This window comes from Cnephaeus nilssonii (genome assembly GCF_951640355.1).
Source record: "Cnephaeus nilssonii genome assembly, chromosome: 9".
NCBI classification, from domain to species: Eukaryota; Metazoa; Chordata; class Mammalia; order Chiroptera; family Vespertilionidae; genus Cnephaeus; species Cnephaeus nilssonii.
In genome coordinates this window covers 28,382,322-28,406,605 of record NC_137080.1, presented here as the reverse complement: position 1 = coordinate 28,406,605, position 24,284 = coordinate 28,382,322, and the positions used below count along the sequence as shown (strand labels likewise).

The 24,284-nt window shown below is 35.4% G+C and overlaps 1 protein-coding gene across 8 annotated transcripts in view; it reads right to left on the bottom strand.

The window, feature by feature from the left end:
• The window catches only part of ADGRG6 (adhesion G protein-coupled receptor G6), a 142,176-nt gene that overhangs the window by 30,399 nt on the left and 87,493 nt on the right, over positions 1–24,284 (bottom strand). For all 8 annotated transcript variants that reach the window (XM_079779860.1, XM_079779861.1, XM_079779864.1 and 5 more), the window contains 11 exons: positions 20,432–20,517; positions 17,637–17,689; positions 16,376–16,438; positions 12,394–12,536; positions 9,456–9,567; positions 8,319–8,383; positions 7,528–7,738; positions 6,312–6,483; positions 4,602–4,742; positions 2,337–2,456; positions 394–439 (listed from right to left, as the gene is read on the bottom strand). In XM_079779860.1, the coding sequence (XP_079635986.1) occupies positions 394–439; positions 2,337–2,456; positions 4,602–4,742; positions 6,312–6,483; positions 7,528–7,738; positions 8,319–8,383; positions 9,456–9,567; positions 12,394–12,536; positions 16,376–16,438; positions 17,637–17,689; positions 20,432–20,517 (1,212 nt within the window). The remainder of the gene's footprint in view (positions 1–393; positions 440–2,336; positions 2,457–4,601; positions 4,743–6,311; positions 6,484–7,527; positions 7,739–8,318; positions 8,384–9,455; positions 9,568–12,393; positions 12,537–16,375; positions 16,439–17,636; positions 17,690–20,431; positions 20,518–24,284) is intronic.

Genomic DNA, 24,284 nt, shown 5'->3' with positions numbered 1-24,284 from the left:
ATCTGAGGTCCTCAAGCTGGATTTCTAATTATATGCCTATGCACATCGCAAAGCCTCCTCAGAAGTGTCCTAGAAAGGGGAGATCAAGTGCACATCGATGTTCATCTAAAATGGCAATACAAATGTTACTCTATTTTATAAATAACTGAAATTAAAGCGGTTGTTTGCATTTTTAAAGAGCCAAGCCTTTCTATTTCCTCTTGCAATGCATAAAAAGTTTTATGAATTAGAATTTAGTTCCCAAGCTACCCAAACTAAAATTTGCAGCTCAGTTGACATCACACTTATATTGTGACTCACTCTGGTTTGGGGTGGAATGAAAGGATACGGGGGTGTCTAACAATGTTTAAAAGTCAGTTGTTATTAAGACAGCCAATATATTTGAAAACTTACCATTTTTGTTCAGATCCCAGAAGGCACAGATGGGATTAGGCACTGCCTATATTAACATAAGAATAAAAATGTGACGTTGTGTTTAAAATAAATGGAAAAATCCTATGGTTTGGATATGGGAAAAGAGTAAAATGCTAACGTTTTCACAAAGAAATGGGTCAGCATTAGTCATACCAACAGGACCTACGAATGACAGGCAATCCAGGGGTAACCTCCTCTCACACAGACTTCAGGTGGAAATCAACTATAACCATATGAGGAATTGTGTTACTCATTTACCTAAAGGTTACTATATATGCCCCATCATAAAATGCTGTGCACTTAGCAAGACTCTTTACAGTGTAATTTTACTTCCTCTTTAAACTTCTCCTTTATGTCTAGTATATCCCCAAAGAATTGAAAGTAGGGACTGAAACAGGTATTTGCACACCCATGTTCACAGCAACATTATTCACAATAGCCAAAGGTAGAAGAAATCAAAGTGTTCATGGATGGAAAAATGCATAAACAAAATGAGGGAGATATGTATGTATGTATGTATGTATGTATGTATGTATGTATGTACATATGTATATCTGCAATGGAATATTATTCAGACTTAAAGAGGGAGGAAATTCTGACACATGGGTGAAACTTGAAAACATTATGTTAGGTGAAATAAGCCAGTCACAAAAGGACACATACTGTATGATTCCACTTACACGAGGAATCTAGAGCAGCTACATTCAGAGACAGAGAGAAGAATGGTGGTTCCTGGGGCTGGGAGGGGCAAGGGGAGTTATTCTATGGGTGCAGTGAGACTATGAAACAGTTCTGGAGATGCACGTGGTGATGGTTTCAGAACAATGTGAGTGTACTCAATGTCACCAAACTGTGCCTTTAAAAGTAGTAAATTTTGTTTTGTATGTTTTACCACAATAAAAAAAATTGTTATGGAGAAAGGAGTTGGGAGCTGAAACAAAGGAGGCCAGAAGGTAAAACAAGGAGGTCGGAGGGTTTCGTGACAAAGTAGAGCTAGTGAGTAGATGACTTAACTTCCAAGCCTCAGTCCTTATCAGCCAGCTCACTTCCGCCCGCCTTCCTGCCTGCCTAATAAATGGTGGAATCGTGACTGGGACCCTCCATAAAAAGGGGGAATAACCCGTGCCTGGACCACCTGGGACAACACGAACCCCCATGGAACTTTATCATATAAACAGATGATAGCCAGGGTAATAAGGCAATTAAGAAAGCATTTGCCAAGATTGTAGACAACTGTTAACCTCTCAAAACTTAAGTCAACCCTGCTCCCGCTCTGTGCTCCCTCTAGCAGTGATCTTGACCTTAAAAAACAACCAAACGCCAGGTGGGAGGGGGGCTGGAGGGCTGGGTGGAAGAGGTGGGAGGGATTAAGAAGTACAAATTAGTAGTTACAGAATAGTCAAGGGGACGTAAAGTACAGTACAGGAAACACAGTCAATAATACTGTAATAACCAGGTATGGTGCCAGGCACGTTCTAAATTTATCAAGGTTATCACTTCGTAAGTTATATAAAAGTCCAATCACTGGGTTGTACACCTGAAACTAATATAATTTTGTATGCCAACTGTAATTGAAAAATAAAAACTATATTAAAAAAACAAAACCTTTAATGGCAGGATGGTACCACTGCATCTGCATCTAATTTATCTCAAGTAATATACGTCATTTCTTAGCAAGAGGCGCCCTTTTCGTCACTCCCATGCTCCTTCCGATTATTGAGTCCTGGATAAGGCGGACGTCCCCTGGTTGCCACCATTTACTGTGATAGTAGATCTCTACGTGATGATCCATTCCGCCCTTTCAGGAAAACCGTTCCCTTCCAAAAAAGTGTCAGTTACTTGTTTTCATGAAAAAGAAACAGCCCCATGTTTCCCTGAAATAGTCTGCTTCGACTCCATCACTATTTGCAGTGTTTTCTTACCTGGTTTCGTGTATGTTTGATTTTAATTCGGACTGGATCCCTCAGGTTCTGGATGGTAATGTTTCCAATACTGCATGCCATCACATAACTCACTAAGGTGCCTTTCTTGGTCTCTACATCCTTTTAAAGAAAAAAAAAATGTGTATTAGTCAAAAGTACACACTTTTATTCCGCTGTTCCAAAATAAGCAAGCTGTCAGCACTTTTTACCCTTAAGATCTTGAATTATAGAACATCCTGTTTATACGTTCGAATCGCTGCCTTTCCTGAAAGGGCTTTGCTATTTCCCTTATTATAATGAATACATTTGAGAGAACATTCTGAGCCAGAGCAGCAGGCGATGTTCATAAAACTTCATCTTGATGGCTGTGACAGACGCCAGCCAGTTACCATCTGAAACAATGCACCGCCATAAATAATATAAACTCATAAAAAGCTGTGAAACAATTAGGTCACTTCCCTGCCCTAGAAAACAGATGAAGTCGTTTTCCTTTAGAGAAGCATGAAGAAAATATGTTGCGGAAAATAAAAACCAATTCATCTTGCACACCCAGGCTGAAAGCCGGACGGTGTGATTTGCCCTAAATGTAATGGGATAAAGCTCCATTCAGACCGTCCACCTTCTCTGACTCTATACTTGCTGTAGCTTCCACTTCGGAGACAAGATTGTCAGGAACCCAATTAGTGAGTCTGTGCACAAAACGACTGGGACCACAGACTCTCCAGTGAGATCCCTCAACTTTCTTCTCCCCCTTGTGTTTCTTGTCAAACCTCCTGAGATTCCCCATTGCAGTTTATACACTCAGTTGTTTTGGAATAATTACAGGGTTTCCTCTATGCCAGGTGAATCTCAGCATCTAGAATATAGCTTTTTATTACTTTTGTGTGGTCATTCTCAATATGTCAGCTATCGTTTGGGGATACGCAGCCTTTCCTTTAAAAAAAACAAACCTCGAATTTTGTTCAGTGTGTGAAGAGGAAAGCATAGAACCCATAAGTTTGCTTTACTCTGCTAGGCATTCACTTTAAAACACGCACATATATTTCCCAACGAAAACATTGACAGGCAAACGCCAAAGGAGAAGGAAAAGATGGTGTGGAGAGGATACGTCTCAAAATGAAATAGTGACAGATTCTTACACCTCTAACAGGTGTCCTAAACCTTTCCTGCTGGGCTCAACCTGCCCTCTAATCGACACCCGCCCTGGCCGAACCACCATTCACATTTTGTGATGCCTACTGCATTTTGTTTTGTTTTAAAGGTGACATTACTGTAAGCCTCAAATAATTTTTCACAAATACAGTATTTTTGCATTCATAGCTATTAAATCCTTCCGAGTAATGACGGGTAATGACATTTTTAATCTACTCAGAAATTTTATATAGCTTGTTCCTAACACATTTACTGATGAATTTTTAAAGTTTGGTGATGAATTACTGTAAATGATTCCATGGTATTCCTTTTACTCACCGGTGGCCTACTTTGCCACTGCGCCACACATGACGTGCAGGGCAGACCTGTTAGAAACCAGTCAACTCTCCTTGAGACTGGCCACTTTCTCTTACATGGGTCTCTCTGTTCGATAGACACTGGTATCTTCAACATGATAGATAACGTTTATTTTTTTTAAGAGGGCTGAGTAAAATTGCCCTAGATGGGGTTGTACTTTCAAAGGTAATCGCAGGTCACCAGTGTTTGCTGGCAGTGGACTTCCTAGTATCTAGAAATGATGCCAATAAAAATGATAATATGTGCTTAGCACAATGCCACCCCAATCTGGGAATGTGTGAAGGCCAAAGGACATTTGAAATACAAATGGGAAAACTGATTAAAGCCAAGAATGCTGCTCACTATGTAAACAGTGCTTCCTGTTGAATTAAAACAAAACAAAACAAAACCTTTCCTTTGGCACATGATTTCTTTAACGCTGAAGATCTAAACTGCTGGAGAGTTTTTAAATAAAATATCTAACAAAAGAAATGGTAAATAGTACCTTCTCCATAAATTCCATTTATACTTGTATCATGCAAGTCTTAATCTAATATCTGATTTATTAAAAATATTTAAATGGACACATCTGTTCATAAGCATGCAATTATCTGTTATCAAATACTGAAACCTTAACATGTTTCATTTTTCAAAATATAGTAGGTTAATTTTTCTAGGTCATAATACAGTTCCAAGGAAGCTAAACTTTTATTTTCCTTTAGAGCAAAGGAGCACAATTTGCAATGGAAAAAAAATAACAATTTAATGAACACTTACCTGAAAAAGTCCAGTTTTATTGAAGAAAGTAAACTGTGCTCTTTTAACTATTGCAGAATATTCTTGACTTAAGTTCTCAAGTAAGTTTAGAGGCAAAATTACAGAAGCCAATGGATCCATATGTCTGCTCTCAAAATCCATCTGTCACACACAGACATAAATTGGTAGAGTAATCACAATAAAATCGCAATGATAACTTACTCCACATGCCGAGGAAGGCAAAACGACTGCAAGTATCACCTTGGCTAGGCCCAGGGCTGCCCTGTCACTGCCCTCCTGGTGAATCCCCTATGGACAAAGGCATGCATCTCATTGGGCTTCCCATATGTAGCATTTTAACTAAGGCAACTGAGAAATTTAAAAATCAGTTAACATTCCAAATATGAGTTAGATTTACATTAATATATATTTTGTAAAATATATTTTATAGATTTTAGAGAGAGGGGAAAGGAAAGAGAGAGGTGAGGGGGAGTGGAGGGAGAGGGAAGAGGGGGATGGGGAGAGAGAAACATAGATCAGTTGCCTCATGTATGTGACCTGACCAGTATAAATCCCACATCCCAGGGATGTGCCCTACTGCGAAACTAACTGTTGACCTTTTGGTGCAGAGGATGATGCACAACCTACTGAGGCACTCCAGCCAGGGTGACACTTAATAAATTTTGAGCTTTCTCAAAACATGCAGTGAAAAATAACTACCAAAAAAAAAAAAAGTGAGTTGATCTGTTTGATTGCTGAGAATGAGTATCGCCACATAGAGAAGCAGCTGAAATTTTATGAACACTTGGATGCCATTGTTCCTGAGCCCACAGATCTGGCCAAAGAGTGTTTTCTTGCAAATGGACTTGGAATGAGACTGAGGCTGACCGAGTTTTCACTCTTACAATGTCAAATTGGGGTTACCCTAAAGAGCCCTGAGTCTAAAGCAGGATAAAATTCTTCCTCACATCCAGATTTGTAAATATTTTATCTTGGCTTTTCTCCACAGTTAAGAAGTATTCCATGTCACCGTGTGTCTTCCCATATTAAGGGCACTGTTTCAATAATTTTATTTGCCCACGTGTCTAACACTGTCTAGCAGACAGTAGAAACTTAAACATTATTTGCCAAAGTATCACTTGAGCAGGTCGAATAGGGCTTCATTACTCTGGCCCAAGCTTTCCTGTCCAGCCTCACTATCATCCCAACCTTCCCCATCACTGGTTCTCAAAGCACGATCCTCAGACCAACGGTATCAGCCATACATGGAAACGTATTAAAACTGCAAATTTTTGAGATCCACCTTGCACCAATTAAATTAGAATCCCTGGGAATGGGATCCCACCCTCTGTTTTGACAAGTTCTCCAGGTTTCTAATTATAACCCTCACCTGGGAAAGCCACTGGCAAAGAGAATACACTATGCTCCTTCCCACTTTTGGGCCCTTAATAAAGTTCTTTCTTCTAGATGAACTTATTCTCAATCCCCACTCACAAAAGGGTGGACCCCACTCGTACTTTCATACTTAGTTCTGCTATCACCTCAAGGTAAACTGCCTACCTCTATCATCTAGGTTCTGAAACTATATTTCCTCTATGTGGCCACATACCTTAGTCGGCATTCCAACTTGCCTGCCATCCCTCAGATCAACATCTTCTTGAAGAGCAACTTGTAGGTGATCATAAAGTTGCTATCTATCTAATTAAAGTTAAAGAAACTACTAGCTCATACCTGAAAATATGATTCATTATTTCTTGGAAGACTGATGCTAAAATTTAAAACTTCATTAGTCTCTGGAGATAGGGATGATATTCCAAGAGCCAAATTCCGAGTTGCAATATTCACATGTGATGTGCTATTTAGGTCTATCTTGAAAGCCAATTCATCAATGGTTTTTAAAGCTCTAAAGAAATGACAAATAATACCACCATTACGTGACATGTTTTAGGTACCTGCACACACATGATTTGCTGCAAGACAAAATACAAACCAAAAAATAATTGTGTATTTATGGCTGATCTTACAAAATTACCCAAACCATAAAATAGCACTTAATACACAGAAGCAGTGATAAATATATCCTCAAGAGAAAAATATAGGCTTTAAGGAAAATCAACAATTAAATCATCCTAAACAAAGTCTGATTTTTACCTATTTTAGTCTTTCTTTTCTCATGTAAAGAATATATGTCCTACTCATAACTGAGTAAGAATCAAAGAAAATAATGCGCAAAAGTATTTTTTGAACTATAAGAAACTGTAAAAAATAGTTTGTAATTATTATGTAGCTAAGATAAGTTATCTACATAATAATTCACTTTAACAAATATATAATTTTGATAAAGAAATTTCATTGAAAGGAAGGAAATAGGTAAAATTAAGTATCTTAATAGCAATATCTTAAGTAAAATAACTAGAAACAAATGAAATTATATAAAAATAGGTACATTTTCTCCCTTTGACTTTTTCATTTCAGAAGTACAATAACATGTCTGTGGTAATTCTATACCACAGTTCATAGGAGAGTGACTTACACTGACCACGTTATGCCTTAAAGCTGTGAGCTGAGTGTTTCCTAAGTGTCTCCTTTACAAGCAAAATAAATAAATAAATAAATAAAATGGGGTGTTATAAATGAACATTTGTGATAATTTATTAATCTATTGAAGTAAACCCAGTTAACATTTTTCAAATGAAAATGAAATACTGATTATGCTTTTCTGAGATTATTTAATATCTTGCCAGGTGACAATCCTAACCTTTTTGTAAATTATATATCTAGAAAAAAGTAAGAAACTTTGAAGTTCATTTTGTGAATGATCTTGGGAAATATCAATGGATCTTCTACAGATTTAAATGATGAGATCTGGGCAAAAAGCATTCAGATATGTGAGAAATTATATAACAACACATGCATCCAATAAATTTACTCTCCAGAAAAAACTTACTCAGAAGATGACTCAATCAAGTTACTGTCTGAACTGGTTAAGATATTAGAAAATATATTCATTATAGTTGAGCCGAGATTTATATCAATGTTTTCTTCTTTATTCACAATTTTTTTGACCTGCTCTACAATGCTGGTAATATTGGCTGAGTTTAAGGTCTGCCCATCACCAGTTAAATTTAAAATCTGATTGGCAACTTCATTTGCTTCCCCTAAAAAAAGACAGAAAAAACAACATACCAAGTTTCGTCTATTTTTTAAAATCATTTCCAGGATAAAATAAAGTGTGATATTTAACTTCACAGTTTAAGCAGCATATCAAATTTTCTGTGTATACCTCTTCTAACAATCTTCACAAAGCAATAATATTTCTTCACACACAGACTAACTTCTTTCTTTAGTAATACACAAATTGTGTCCTTAAGCAAATATTGGCAAGACCAATATTTACATATAGTTCTAATAGAAATGGACCCAGAATAACTGAATAAGTGATTATTTGCTATTTAAAATAATACAAAACTATAAAACATTGACATAAATATCAATGTGTATATTATTTTTAAGTTTTCTCTAAAAAATTAAACTGCTTTTAGAATGAATACAATGGGAAATCAGAATGAGGAAAAAACAGTATTTTTTACCTTAAGTTAGTGAAATTTATCATTTGCTTAGCTTTTAATATTACAATAGTATCACATGGCAGAAGAGCATGTCTGAAGAGGATGAAAACCATGAAGTATGAGGTCATTTCCATTTGTCTTTGAGAACCGAAGAAGATTATTCACTTACTTGAACAATTGGAGATATCAGGATCCAACCAGTAGATTAAAGATGTGTTGGAATGGTCACGATGACTATGAAACAAACAAAAAAAAGTATTTCAAATATTTGGCATAAATGATATAACTGACAAAATTAGGTAATGAAAAGTTTTAGAATTTGCCTTGATATCTGTTTCATTTGAAAATAAAAGTGTAATATATGGAAATTAAACTCCTATTAAAAATTCTTATTGGAAAAAAAAATCAAGTGCGTGAATCATGGAAACAAAACACCAGCAAGGGCTTGTAGGCTAATCTCTCGGTGCATCAGGTTACTAAGGCTAAAGCCATATTTGCTAACATAGGTCAAGTACCGCTTTAAGAACTTTCCAGGTAAAATCTGACATTATTTCACATAACTCATGTACTTATAAAGCAGAGTACAGCCCACATTTTATAGATGAGAACATAGACTAAAATAAGTCAAGGGATTTCCAAGGTCTCAATCAGGAAGAGGCAGAGCCATGCTTGACACGCAGGTCAATGTCTACAGACTCCTTGTCCTCCTACCATGTGTAAAACACAGTAGTAGTAGCAAAGTTTCTGTTTCCGAAGCCACCACCAAGAAAACCCTAATTTGGGGTGCGATTGAGGGTAAAGAACTGGATTTGACTTGTAGTTGACCTGTGGTTTCTGTTAAACATTCAGGGAAAATCTCTACACTGACAGCCCCCATTAGCAAATTGCCCTGACCCAGATCCTACCTTCATTCCCTCTTTGGCTGCCTCTTCCCCCTCCAACAATAGCTATCCCAGGTAGTTAAAAAAGTCTTGGAATTTCACATGCATGGCCAAAGGCTGTCAGCTAGCTTGGTTCATCCATATATAAGGTGCTTTGCTCTAGAGATACCCTCTGGCTTCCAAATTTCTCCATCTTTCTTTGGAGAAGGCTAAATTCAAACGTTTCCTGTAGTGCTGTAAAAACGCTTTTATCGGTAGCCTGCCTCATCCTTACCTCTCATGGAGGTTATCATTTAGGCACACATAGAGATTCCTGCCCTTCTTTCTAAACAATAAACAATGCCTGGGAACTGTGGTGCAACATGTGGAACCCTGCGAAGATAGATGATGTGGAGTTTGCTGGCAAGAGTCAATAAAGACATTACCAGGTCCGTGAAGCATAAAAGCCCGGCTTCCCTGGACAAAACTGCCTGTATTCAGAAGGTGGGATGACTGGCCAGTAAAAGCCTTTGGGATTCTCCTCCGCAGGACATGTGCCTATGTGAAAATAAGAACCAACATGAGAAACATTAATCTATTCTTTGAAGTTAGAGGTGCAAGATGACAGCAAGACAGCAATGCTGCTAATTAGGTATTTATTTCATGTACTACCAAATTACTAGATTTTTGTGTTCTGAATTTGTAACAATCTAAAATTAGAAATTTGGAAAAATAACCATTTACTCCATTTCAGATGCAAAAATTATTACAGCTTACACAACCATCAAATAAAAACATATACTTAAGAGAATATATCACTCTAAAGGAAATCATTAGCAGGTAAAATGAGTACAATAAAAGTTTGTTTAAAAAACACTATATAAAATGAAAACGGTCCTGAAAACTTCAAAATGTAAATTCTCCTCTGATCATTTTTCAAAGGGGAAAGCCTATAAAATAATGTCATCGAGTTGTGGGGATATTTTCCGGAAAAGTCTCCAGCTGCTCGGAAAGCATCTTCTGCCTATTAGTTTGCTGGGGGAATGGCCAGAAGACACCTGTGAGCCACCACCACACATCTTACACACACGCCTCCATCCTCAAATCATCCCACCTGTTGTTTGAAAACTCTCTCAGTAAGTGCCACCCTATAAATGATTCAGATTTTACAACATAAAAAATATCAAAAGAGTCCGACTGGTGTTGCTCAGTGGTTGAGCATTGACCTGTGAACCAGAAGGTCATGGTTTGATTCCCAGTCAGGGTAGATGCCCGGGTTGCGGGCTCAATCCCCAGTGGAGGGCGTGGAGGAGGCAGCTGATCAATGATTCTCGCTCATCATTGATGTTTCTATCTCTCCCTTTCCCTTCCTCTCTGAAATCAATAACAATGCATTTTTTAAAACACCAAAAGAAAACCAATATATCAATAACAATGACAACAACAAAATCTTGTATTTCAGTACTGAAGAAACGTAGAGAGTTATATCATACTGCTGGGAACCAGTACTGCAGTCACCGAATGAATATTTAAAATGACTTTCCCACCTATATTGTGAGCCTTAAAATTGCCAAGGGTTAGCCCTATTTTTTTTCAATTAGTAGAAACTTTTCTTCACAGATCCACTTGCAGAGAACAATAAAGTATAGGATCTAAATTAGGTGGTATAAATTACATGTCAAGGTATCCAGAGAGAGTTATTCTGGGGTTCCTTGGCCTTTGAAGACAGAGTAAGGGCTGTCCTCACAGGGATCCTTCATCATATATAAACTACCATTAATCAGCTACTTCTTTGTGGAGATATCTATGTGTGAAAGGGCAGCATCTGTATCCACCCCACCCCCAAGAAGCCCTGTTTGTAAATAATCAAGCATTTTCCCAAAGAGGCTCAGAATCTGTTGATGATGATGACAATGACGATTTGTGTTCTTCCATTTCTGTGAGTTCTCTGTAACTGTGTAAGCTGACGCAATAGAGATGGGAGGTTCCTGGTAGAAGGGAAGATGCTTGTTCTTTATTACACTGTGTCTGGCCTTAGTCATAACCATGGTCCCAAAGACTGAGGAATACTAGCTTCCCCCACTTCAACCTCCTGCGTGCGTATAAGGCCAAGTGTCAAAGTTTTTTTTATCTCTACTAACGTACTTAATCATAATATAGTTGTAATCATAGAATAACATTAGAACAATAAGCCCTGGCTGGGTGGCTCAATTGGTTAGAGCCTCCTTCTGATATGCCAACATTGCGGGTTCAACCTCAGGTCAGGGTACATACAATGAATGCAACCAATGAATGCATAAATAAGTGGAACAATAAATCTCCCTCCCTCCCTCCCTCCCTCCCTCCTTCCCTCCCTCCCTCCTTCCCTCCCTCCCTCTCTTTCACTTCTAACTTTACTTTCTACTGTCCACATTTTTGATCATTTGCTTTTCTATAATATTCCCATCAAGCCTCATTTCTTTATTTATTTAATTATTTAAGTGCTGGGGAGTATGCTGGGTGATGGGGGGAGGTGGGAAGATAAAGAAAATAAGGTGTGTACTCAAGCCAGAGGAAATTCCTGTTTAAAGAAAATATATGTAAGTGCAGTTAAGTACTATGGTCTTCTAATGTCTCCAGTACTCTAGGTATCTGTACAGCATAGAGTGGTGGCTCAAAGGCGGTAACATCTATTTATACATGGATGATGACAGAAAAGGCTTTATAGAAGAGGTGACTCTGTGTTCTCCTTAAAACTAGGTAGGTGATGAGTAGGTGGATGGTGAGAGTAGAGAAGTGCAGCATGAGCAAGGACAAAGGAAGGAGGCACAGCATGCTGGGGCAGTGCAAGCAGTACCCATGTGAGGTTGGAGCTTAGGATGTGAATGTTATCTAGATAAGAATTGAATCTAAGTCCTGGATAACTCCCAGATTTCTGGCCTATTCCTGCAAAGTAGTGTCATTAACGAAGACATAAAACATAAGAGAAGGAAATGTTTTATGATAAGAAATTACCTTTTTTAAGATTTACCTCATTCGTGTTCTCATATGCATATATACTAGTAGACACTCTCTTTCTTCCTAAAGTTGAAGCCAAATCTGGTCAAGACTCTCCTGACATCGTGCTCATACCCTTAGTATTTTTATAATGCATCCCTAAAAGGGAGTATAAACTCTCCCCTGCCTCGTTCATTCCTTTAGATTCATAGGTATCGAGTTGATTGCTTTTACGCTAACCATGTCACCCATTTGTTACAATATCACCACTATGATAAGTTTCATCATCAGAAAAAAATAGCTTTAAATAAGGAAACAACACACATAGAAAGAATATTTGTTGTTTCAATTAAACCTGAATATATAGTCACGCAAAATACATATAATAAAAAAATTAAAGGCACTTACCCATTTGCCTCACACTCACTGTATACAGCCTCAAGCCCTCATCCAGGGAATCATTATTTTTTAAGAGCTTCTGCTGAATGACTTTCCCTTCTAAATTGAGATTGTTGGTAGCATTGTAAACCAGAAGGGCCCAAATCGCCAACCTAGGGAAACATTGTAGATAGAACTGTTGTTGGATTGGCTGTTTTTATGTAGAAAAATAGAACATCTGGATATGGCAGTAAGAGGGATGACCATAAAGTGCTGACACTAAAAAGATATTCCAAGGCACACATAGACTTCTACTGCTGTACAAATGATAATGTCAACAATATCTCAATGTAAATGGATTTTATAGGATATTATTTTATAATTCTATCATATCACATCACTCCATTTTTTTATCATTTGAACTGATTTTTTAAATGTAACTTTATTGTTGAAAGTATTACAGATCTACCCCTTTTATTCCCCATTGACCCCCCTCCACACAGCACCTACCACACCATCCCATGCCTTCACTTCACTATTGTCTATGTCCATGGATCATGTATATATGCATATTTCTTTGGTTATTCTCTGATTTTTTAAAAAATTTATTTTTTAATAACCCATTTCTTTTGCAAAACACTTTTAGTAATACTAGAGGCCCGGTGCACGAAATTCATGCACGGGGGTGTGTGTCCCTCAGACCAGCCTGCACCCTCTCCAATCTGGGACCCCTTGAGGGATGTTCGACTGCCCGTTTAAACCTTTAAATGGGTAGTTGGACATCTCTCTCACAATCCAGGACTGCTGGCTCCCAACCACTCACCTGCCTGCCTGCCTGATCACCCCCTAACCACTCCCCTGCCAGCCTGATGGATGTCTAACTGCTCCCCTGCTGGCCTGGTTGCCCCCAACTGCCCTCCCCTGCAGGCATGGTCCCCCCCAAATGCCTTCCCCTTCAGACCTGATCACCCCCAACTGCCCTCCCCTGCTGGCCATCTTGTGGTGGCCATCTTGTGTCCACATGGGGATGGCCATCTTTGACCACATGGGGCACCCATCTTGTGTGTTTAAGTGATAGTCAATTTGCATATTATCTCTTTATTATATAGGATTTTATAGCATACATGCAAGAAAGGGACATATGGTCAATTCTAGTTTCTTTATAGCTGAAAATAAAGTTTGTTAGAAAAATTGAATTTCAACAATCTGACTACATTGATCAATTAACTTTTGAAATTACTCATGTGTTATAATTTCTCCAGAATTGTGATAACTGATTTTCCATCTCAATGAAATATTTGCAAGTACTTGGTGAAAAGTTATGAAGTATTCAAAATATAGTCAGTGATTGACCAGTATATTAAGAAGTTTATGGACTTTGAATGTTTTAAAAAATATATACTTCTTGGGAAATAGAGATGTATCCTAAAAGTCCTATCCAAACTTTTGGCTCTATAATTTGAAGTAATACAATTTTTTGCTGAACTATAATCACAATCGTAGTCAATAGCAGAAATAAAAACTATTAATTTAACAGTGAGGGAAAATTAAATGAAATTATTTTGTCAGGTAGAAGAGAAATATTTTCCCTTATATGTGAAAACTCTGGGTTTACAAAGAACTTTCATCTTCATATTCTGAGGAGAAATGAATAATATGACATAAGTCATTATATTATCAATATCAGTGACTGTCCACATGCCAAAGTCATTGATTTCAAAATAACTATAAAGCACTCAATGGAGCAGCATTGTAGATTTTATTTATGAAATTTGGGATGTACCAATAAAAATGAAAAAGTCAGAGTATTAATATATTTGTGGTGCTAAAAAGAAAGAGTAAGTGAAATATTTGCTATTGAAGGTTAGGGGAAATTAAAGAAGAGTTCTATTTCCCCCATAAATGCCTGTACAAAATGCTCTACTGTGTTCATAATTCACTTTGAAGGGCTATTTATCTCCAAAATGATGTACTGCTTAATGTTCATGTATAAGATATATTTCAAGATGATTCAAACATAGATTTGAGTGAACTGGCATAATAGTTTTTAACATGGCTTATAAAAAAAGTAAACACTGATTAAATTATCATTGAAAAATAAGTTTTGCCACTCCAGTTACTGAGAACTTCCAATTGGGATTGTGACCTTCTATTTTCCTTGAATATTGAGAACATAATTAGCACAATGTATTGTGGATGATGTTGAATACCCAATTCAGCAATTCAATAATGAGCACACATTGTTACAGGTCTTATCTGGATTGTTTTCCTCTCTCATCCTGAAAACTAAAACTATTTTGTAGCTCTACAAAGTCAGGTTCTATCTGTTGTTAGTATCAATCATTCTTTATTTGAATAAAACAGTCTCTATGGTTTTGGTTTCCTGTCTGTCTAGGAGATGGAGTGTGATGGCGTTATCTGAAGCTTTAGTCTGTGTTAAGTGTTACAATAAAATTGAAAGGCAAGTTTGGGAAAAAAGAGTATGTGTAAAACTAGTAGACTATGGTTTTTAGAAAAACTATGAGGGACTATAAAGGTTTATTAAGAGCATTAAAAAATAGAAAAAAAGAGAGGGCAGGAAAAACTATGAGAATAAATTTTCAAACGTCAAAAGTTCATACCAAAGAAAAACTAAATGTGTGGATTTTCCTATATATACTGTTATAATTCACTCTCCCTATAATTTTCTGTGAAGTTTCCCAGTGGTTTGACAGACAGGAAACCAAGACTCCATGATTTTAAATTTCTTTCAAGCAAGAGTTTCTGAGGTGTTGCCATATACTATTGTTGGCTGATTGTAGTACTTTCAAGTAGTGGAAGAATTACAGTAAATGAACTAAAAAGGGCAAGGCTGACCCCCTAACAGAGTCTACTACCCGAAACTAGGGTGGCCCCAAGTGCTAGACAATATCCAGCAAGGGATCCTGATCACTGCTGGATTCACTATTGAAGGCTCAATATGATCTAGCAATAAGGATTAGAGGAGAAATTAATTGGCTACATAGAGGAGAAACGCCCATCAAGAATATAGTATTAAAACACATTACCCTATCCCTCAGATCATAAAGGAAAATGAATTGTGACAAAATAAAAACTTTCCCTAATCAGATGGCTCGATCCAGTCTGTTGAATATATACAGGAATGATAAACTTCAAATATAACTTAAAATTTTATTTTATTTTATTTTAGTGTTGAACAGAAAAAGAACAAAAAAACTTGCTGGTTAACTCTTGTTTGAAATTTTATTTTTATCTTCTTATAATAATGATATGTGACCTGAAAAGAAAGTGTATTCCATCATTATGGTTGTAAATCCATAATTTAAATTCAGTCAATTGAAACAGAGCAAGACTTATGTAAACTTTTGCTCTTCTAGTAATTTCTTTTTAACTCTATGGAGATGCAAAATAGTACATAAACATAACTAAATTTATTACATTTAGGAGGTTAGGTATGTCATTCTGAATATCTGTTTTTTTTATATGCCAACTGATTATATACGGTGCCATATCCATTAAATTATCTGCCTGTTTAAGTCATGATCTTGATATAAGTTTAAAATGCAGACTTCAGAAAATTAACTGATGGTTTCAAATGCAGGACATATTTTGGCCCATATTGCCCATATTATTACATGACTCTATCATACATAAATACCTTGTTTTAAAAAAGCTAAAACAATTTTATTTTTTGTTTAAGGTCTATTTGAAATGAGAGGTAAATAGTTATTGTAAAAAAAAAACTGGAAATACTAAAACTAATAATTCATCCATTTAAAATGTCCTACTTCTGAATTATTTTTCATCAGATGTATACTTGTATCCATTCTGCTATATTACAGTTTCAGCTCTAAGAAAGATACCAGTATGCATTAATGATAAATAATCTAAATGTGCTAAGTGATTAAAATGTTTCTCTCTTATCTCATTGTTTTAATTTCTCTACCAGAGTGTTAAAATGGAGGGCAAGAGGCAGGGTGTTACACTTTCTGTAAGACTTTCTCAGTGTTACCTTTGATCAGTCCCAATGCTTCTCTTGACTTTAATCTTGTCCTCTCCTGAGGTCAGGTGTAAACTATAAATAAAAATACATAGATTCATTATCATCCGATCTGCCATTACTATCAACAACAAAATTTGAGGAGTTGAAAGAAAGAGGCAGAATGTACATTCTAAGGCAGCATTTCCAAATGTGTGTCCTGAGTAGTTCTAGTTTTTTCATATGCACGAGACAAAAACTAGCTGCATGTTCAAATAAGCTAGGCAACTATGTTCCCATGCTCTCTTTTCAAGATTCACTAAAACATCTGAGATAGACAGAGCTGCTTCAGTTTATTTACTAATAATGTACTTCCTGAACTCATTTGACCAATTGATCTCTTTCTCTGTGTTATTATCCCTCTTGGGTACATAGAATATATGCTTAGGGTTCACAAAATACATTTTAGAAAGCTATTTTTAGTATGAAACTGTGAAAACAAGGTGCAGAGGAGCATATGTGGGTGCTACTATTTGCTTGAGCTTTAGTGAAGTATTTCAATAGAAGAGTGAGAGATAATTTTGAAAAGTTAGGTTGCAATCAGACTGTAGATGCTTTATTAAAAAAAATGGTCTCCAAACTAGGGTGCATGCAACCCAGGGGATGCTCTAGATGACCTCCTGGGGTTCTGAGAAGAAACTAATATTTAATTATAATCTTTTCAATTGTGGTACATTATAACATATAATATATTCATTAAATAATACACACACACATATATATATATCTGTATATAAAAGCCTACTATGCAAAGTGTCCCCTCGGGAGTTCGCTATGACGTGCACTGACCACCAGGGTGGTGTGGAATCAAGAAAGGCCCCGGCCAGCAGCTGGCAGCCTGGGAAGGAAGGCCCCGGCCAGCAGCCAAAAGGCCCTGATCAGCTCTGATCGCCAGCCAGACCTAGGGACCCTACCTGTGCACGAATTTTGTGCACCAAACTTCTAGTATATACATAATTTCTTTAAAATCACAAATACATTTTGAGAGTACAGGCTAAATTTAAAAATAAAATGATTAGGATCCAAAATCAATATATTTTTTTAAATTACTGCTGCAACACTGAAGCTTTTGTGTAAAGAAACAACATAACATAGAATTTTTGTAGAAAGATTATCAATATGGCACATGTGTATATGTGTGTGCTAGTGTGTGTGGGTATAATTAGAGAAAGATGGAGTCGTATAAAATTAGATACTACTTTTTATTTCTCAAATAATTTATCCTGTCATTTACCTGATATTAACCACGTAAACAGTATAGTTCCAATTTTGGAAGGTTGAATTAAGCTGAAAAATACAATGGAAAAGGGTGAGTTTTGGTAATACTTAAAAAAAAAAAATCTGAATCAAGTTTCTTCCCTCCCAAAAGATAAGTTGTTTTTGGAATAAGACCCTGGGAAAATCCCAGAGAGCAAAAGGAGTGAAAGAAAGGTAAAGATAACAGTTACTACATCATTTTATGCCAAGAACTTTACAAATGTTATTTCTTTTGACCCAAAACAACAAATGAGATAGGTATTATCTGCCCCTGCTGCCTTTTAAATGATGAAACTGAGCTTAAGAGAGAGCTAACAGAGATGGAATAGCTTGCCCAAGGTTACCCAACTAAGAATGAGTAGATTCCAGATTGGAACTCATGTCTGTCTGGAAACACTATGCTTTCCCCTCTAGCTCACATTATAATGGGCTGCCGAGTTAGTCCTAACACTAAGAACTTAGCTATAAGAGGGAAGATAGAAACAATAAACACTTCCATAGTCTTCATTCAATAAACACAGAGAGGCAATAACATGTTTTCCTAGTAATTATAATCTCATAAAAATATTAGCACTAAGAAAAATTCTAAGTCAACAGTATAAACCTTTAAATAAACAAGAAGTATATTCAACATATTGGGAGCTATATTAATTATTATTTGGTTATTTAACAGTCTTTTTTAGGCCTCAGCACCAGACATTTTAATGAAGCAATGATTCTTCTCATTAAAAATAACCAATTTTCATTATGCATTGTCCAATACAATAAAAAAACAGGATTTCCTTACGGATGTGAAATTCTCTTATTTGTATATCACTCCTAAAGGGTTTCTTTTTTAGGTCACTTCTCATATAAACATTTAGCATTACTTGCAAGCATTCTAAAATTAAATGTAAATTTTAGAAAATTCTGGCAAAAAAAAAGTTAACTTTTTATATTGTAATAGTAATAATATGAATCAGGGACACCACTTATATTTTCTCTGTTATCAAGTATCTGCTTTGGTATCATGCATCTTAAGCTGATAGTGTCCAGCAAAGCTTAGTTTTAGATGAAAATGATCCTATGTTGAAAAGCATGCATGAAATAAATATAAATGTAAAATGATACCTCTCTAAAGCAGACTCTCCAGTGAAGACTAATTTTTGAGATTCATAACATTAGATGTGGTTTATTTGGGAATGAAAATAAAGTGTTTTATCTTTTGAAAACACTCTGACTTTAAAAAAAAAAAAAGAACAATGCTAGAAAGAAAATGGGATGCAATAATATACTCTTTCTGTAAAGACCACTCTCCATTTAGAAATGAAATATCTTCTAGTGTTTAAATTAATCACTATAGTTAATGTGGATTCCAAAAAGTCAACAGTAGTGTTTTGACTTCTTAGAGAATTTCACTGTTACCCCCAATTTTATAGAGTTGTTAATTACATACTATTATTTCCTGTGATCAACTTGTTTTAAAGGGTATAACCTTTAAAAATAAGACTATGTTTTCCTATCATTCAAATATGTTATATGTATATAATATATTGTCACCACTACGTCTCAAAGAATGGTTTAATTCTCTTTTGCCACCAAGGACAAATTTATTAGGTACCTATCAAAAAACATTTTTCTTACTTCAGATTGTATATCCAAGTGACTTTATTCACAACAACTGTTTAACTGTAATAGCATTATATATAAAAAGTAGTTCAAAGTCCCATAGTTTACAACAGATAGGAAAAATAAATAAATAAATAATGGAAATCTGTGAAAGAAATTTTTTGAGACTGTTATAAGGAAGAAAAAATAAAATAAATGCATGTGTTGTATTTGTAAGAAAAAAGAAAGGCATATTAAAGTTTTTAAATTGAAAATTACCAAAATTTTCATCAATATAATACAGGTTAAATAAATTACACTGTAAATATGCATCAACTGATGCCGTAAATAAATGACAGCCACATAATGGAACCCTATGCAGTGTTTGAAAAGAGAAAAAGATAAAAGGAGGTCTCCGTGTACTGTTATAAATCTGGTAATAACAAAAATAAGTACAGTGTAGAATGGTGTGTAAAATATGTTACTTTTAGTGTAAAAAGGATAAAATAATCTTACTTTCTTTAATATGCACAAATTCTGGAATAACCCAAGAAAAAAACAGTGATTCCCAGGTTCATCTCCATGTAAGCTTCAAGGATGGGTGGAAGACTTTCATGATACAGTAAGTCCTCACTTAAAGTCATCAATAGCTTCTGTGACTTTAAGCAAAATTATGTATAATGAAACTCATTTTACCATAGGCTAACTGATGTAAATAAGAATTAAGTATCTTGACATCTCATCAATGTTATAACAAAATGACATGAATGAAATGGCGTATTCGAGGGCCTACTGCATATCTTTTTATACCTTTTGTTTTTGATTTAAAAATTCTCAAAAAAATAATAAAATAAGAAATATACTTTTAAAAACAGTGCTGAAAATGCATGCCTATAATAACAAATAAAGATACCTACCAACACACATTTCCTTTTGTGTGGTATTTTCTTATTTGGACATGAATAGTCTATTAGGCTCAGTTTCTTGTCCTTTTTTTCAAATGCACTTCTCTTTCTATTCATATGCACAATACCTCACGTACTTAACAATTTATACATTTATAATGAACAACACCTATGTACCAGTATCATCTGTGGACTGAGTTAGCCAAACAGCAGGGTCTTTTCCAGATTTCCAGAGGTTAACAGGATAAAAACAAAAAAGAAATTTTACAAGTTCACTTACCCATTCTGCCACCTTGTTCTGTACTTTTACCTCAGGGTGATGAAGGATGTTTTGAATCACTATGGAAATTCTATAGATAATTCCATCTGTCCATTAGAAATAGGATTTAGCCCATTAATTATATTTTAGAGCCATATAATTATTAAGGTAAATTTACAATAATATAATTTCATACAATTTAAAAGAAACACCTACACAGATACAGAAAAATTGAGATTTTTTTACTTTATGTTCATTGACCTTTGCAACTTCTTGGAGTTACTGATTATACAAATAGATAATTCATTCATTGCTCCTAAATCATCACCTGCATGTTTCTTCCTATTTTTAAATTCTATAGATTTCTGGTATCTATGGTCTGTAAAATAGTGACTTTTCATGTACACTTTGGTCTCTTATAATAAGAACTTACCCTTTTCTTGTACATTATAAAGAGTTTGGCATGTGAAAACCAGTGGGATGATGGGCAGGCAGTAACTTGAAAAAGAACAGGCTTACACATATTTTCTACCTCGGCCCCTTATTCTCCCTTTCCTTTCTTTCTCTCCCCGCCCCCCCAAAAAAAGCTTTACTTCTACTAAGTTATTGGGGTGGATTTCACTAGATATTTTTTTCATCAAAATTTCATGAATGTAGTCATTTGTACCAAAGTAGAGGGGAAAAATAATATTTGCAGAAAGAATTTCAATTGTACTACCTTGTTTTAAAAATAAAACAATGTCAGAGAAAGTTCTGTTTTTTTTTTTCTTTTGGAGGCAATCTTTAAAGTAGTTTGATACACACACACACACACACACACACACACACACACACATACCGAGCTCTCCAGCCAGGACTTGCTACATCTCTCTACATGCTTGTTACAGGGCACCTTACTAAAATATAGATTACTGAGAGAAAAAAAAAATTTGCATCTCCTCTATAGCCAATCATCTTTCTTCATGTTTATGTTTTGGTATGTCTTGAGTAAAATATACATAGAAAATGTAGAAATGTATAATTAAAACAATGATGAGAAATGAATTTAATAAAGATTTTGGGGAGGCAGTACCAAAAAATTACAAAAACATTCCTCCCAAATCTACCAAAATGTGAATTTCTGTCCAATTACTAAAGGAATGTTTTTCCAATATATGGGTCAGAATCTCATGCAAAAAAAATAATCACCACTCTAGATGTCATATAAATATATGAAATTGATACAGGTCCAAGTGAGATTAATTTATAAAAATTAGGTTATTTTAGCTTCTAAAACTCTTCAAGTATTTGAATGATCTTGAATTTGTATTCTCTTAAAAATATTCTGAATGGAAACATTGAGAAATATATTTAAAATAAATAATAATTCGGTCAAAAAAAGCCCTTTATACTCTAGATCTCATTATAGCAAAACATGGACATTCCGAGTGATGGAGAGGAAATTCAAATTGCAGAGGTCCAGGATTCTGTATTTAGTTCAGAGTCCTAGGGATCTTCTGTGAATGTTCCCTGATGCCAGTAGAGTAACTGAAAAGCTGCCACTAGATGGAGATCTAAAGCATGTGTTTGTTCAACAGTAGTTAGCAGTCTTTCCCACTTGGTAAAATATTACAAAATACTAAAAATCAGTGTTTCATATCACTGACATTTCTGAAATTTTATGGAATCATCCAAATATTTAAGATACTTTTCTTTAAATTTTAAATATTTTCTACTTCACTTTTTTTCAATTCATTGTTTTTATAAATGAGAAAGACATCTGAGGCGGCCTAAATCAATTTATATAGTACTCTCCTTAACGTTATATTGCTTAAAGCAAATAAAATACGTGAATATGCCAAAAAACCCAGCAGCTTGTGTTAGATTCTCTTGTGCTGTGGATCATTATCAAGTAGTCTCTCCTCAGAAGCCTCAGAGTGTGATATTTTTATAGTTAGCTGAAAACTACTCAGCAGAGGCTACTTGTTATATTTATTTTAAAAATTTGAATAATGTAGTCAATAATTAATCCTGAGGAATGTCCACGAGTGAACTGTCTAAACAAAATAAAATGTCCACTGAGGGGTTGGTGAAAGGGGTTTTGAGTTGCAGCAAAGTAATTGTTAGGCACTGCCAGTGCAGAAAATGCACAGTGAAGGCAGTGATGCCGGCTTTTCCATGTCATCCTCGCAGTCTCCCCTAAAAACGCTACAACTCCCACAGTGACTCCATAGAAAAGCTATTCACAAACCTTCATTTGTTCCAGAGACATCAAAAGATGAGTGTTTTTTCCTAATAATGGCACCCAGGCCAGAAAAATTCATGAGAGACATTTCTTTGGGGAAAAAAGTGTGTAAGAATATATCCATTTTCCAATGAGATAACACTTCTAGCCATGCAGAATATCACAGTACAAATTATTATTTGCCATTACACATGATATTAAAAAATCTTATTCCTGTCTGGAGGTCTTTCTCCAATTTAATTTTTCCTTTTTGTCTTCTTAACACACTTTTTGGAGTTTCTTGGAAGATACAGAAATGACATACTTTACTCGATAGTCAAGGTTGTGAAATACAGATTTGAAAAGTAGATTTTTAAAAAAATCCTCACTGAGGATATTTTTTAAAAAATTTATTTTAGAGAGAGAAGAAAGGGGAGAGCGAGAAAGAGAGAGAGAGAGACAGAGAGAGACAGAGAGAGACAAAGAGAGAAGGAGAGAGAGAGAGAGAGAGAGAGAGAGAGAGAGAGAGAGAGAGAGAAGGAGAGAGAGAGAGAGAGAAGGAGAGAGAGAGAGAGAGAGATGCAAGAGATGAACATCCATCAGTTACCTCCCACAGGCACCCCAACTGGGGATCGAATACATGCAACCTAGGTATGTGCTCTGACCAGGAATAAAACCCACCAGGGCTGAAAAGTAGATTTTAAAATATATATTTGAAAAGATAGATGTTCATTTATAAAGCAAATGTTATCTTAGATTCAAGATTATTTCTTTGAACTAGTGATGAGACAATTATGATAGGACAGTGGTGTTTGTAATATGACTTGGAGCCCTGCTCATCCTACACACACAATTTCTTTAAGTACAGCTAGATTGATTGTTGGATCCATACAAATATCATGAGAGGAAATTTTTGATTTGACTACTTAAGTGCATGTGAGAAACTAAAAGCAGGGTTACAATATCACTTGTAAGCTAGGTTTTAAGAACAACAATAAAGACTAACAAAGTTATTTCCTTACTTGGGTTGCCGACCTCTCAAAAGTTTAACACTTTTTTTTAACCCCCATAGTAGTATTGGAGTTGTGCTGCAAGCATAGAAAATATAATTTTGAATGGAAACAAAAATTAATCAAAGAGCTTTTTTGAGAATGTAATAGAAAAGGCTAAAAGTTATATGTGAAAATAACTAGGTTATCCAGTAGTTCCTGAAATATCTGTGCAAAGTAGCTTAAAAGATAAGGTTTTCTTAGTATATAAGCTGAGGTATCATATCAAAGTCCTATTGAAAACAACAAAACAAAAAAATCTTGACACAGAAAAATAGGAACATTTCACAAAAGCTGGAAAAGCACATTTAATTGATATATTGAAGAAATATGTCTGATTGTTAACCAATTTCAACCCCTCTCCACTCTCTGCTGATGAACACAGTAAAACTGATAGTCCAGAGTTTAAGAAAGCAGATAAGGTAGAAAACAGATTTGACAGTTTGCTCATCTTTCTTATAGTGAACAAAATAAATTCTCTAATACAGGGTGGGGCAAAAGTGGGTTTACAGTTGTGAGTACACGAAACACAGAGTTTATTCTTGTATTATTATTTATTAATTACTGTATTGTTTTCCATACGAACAACTTTAAACTACTTTTGCTCCACACTTATATCAGA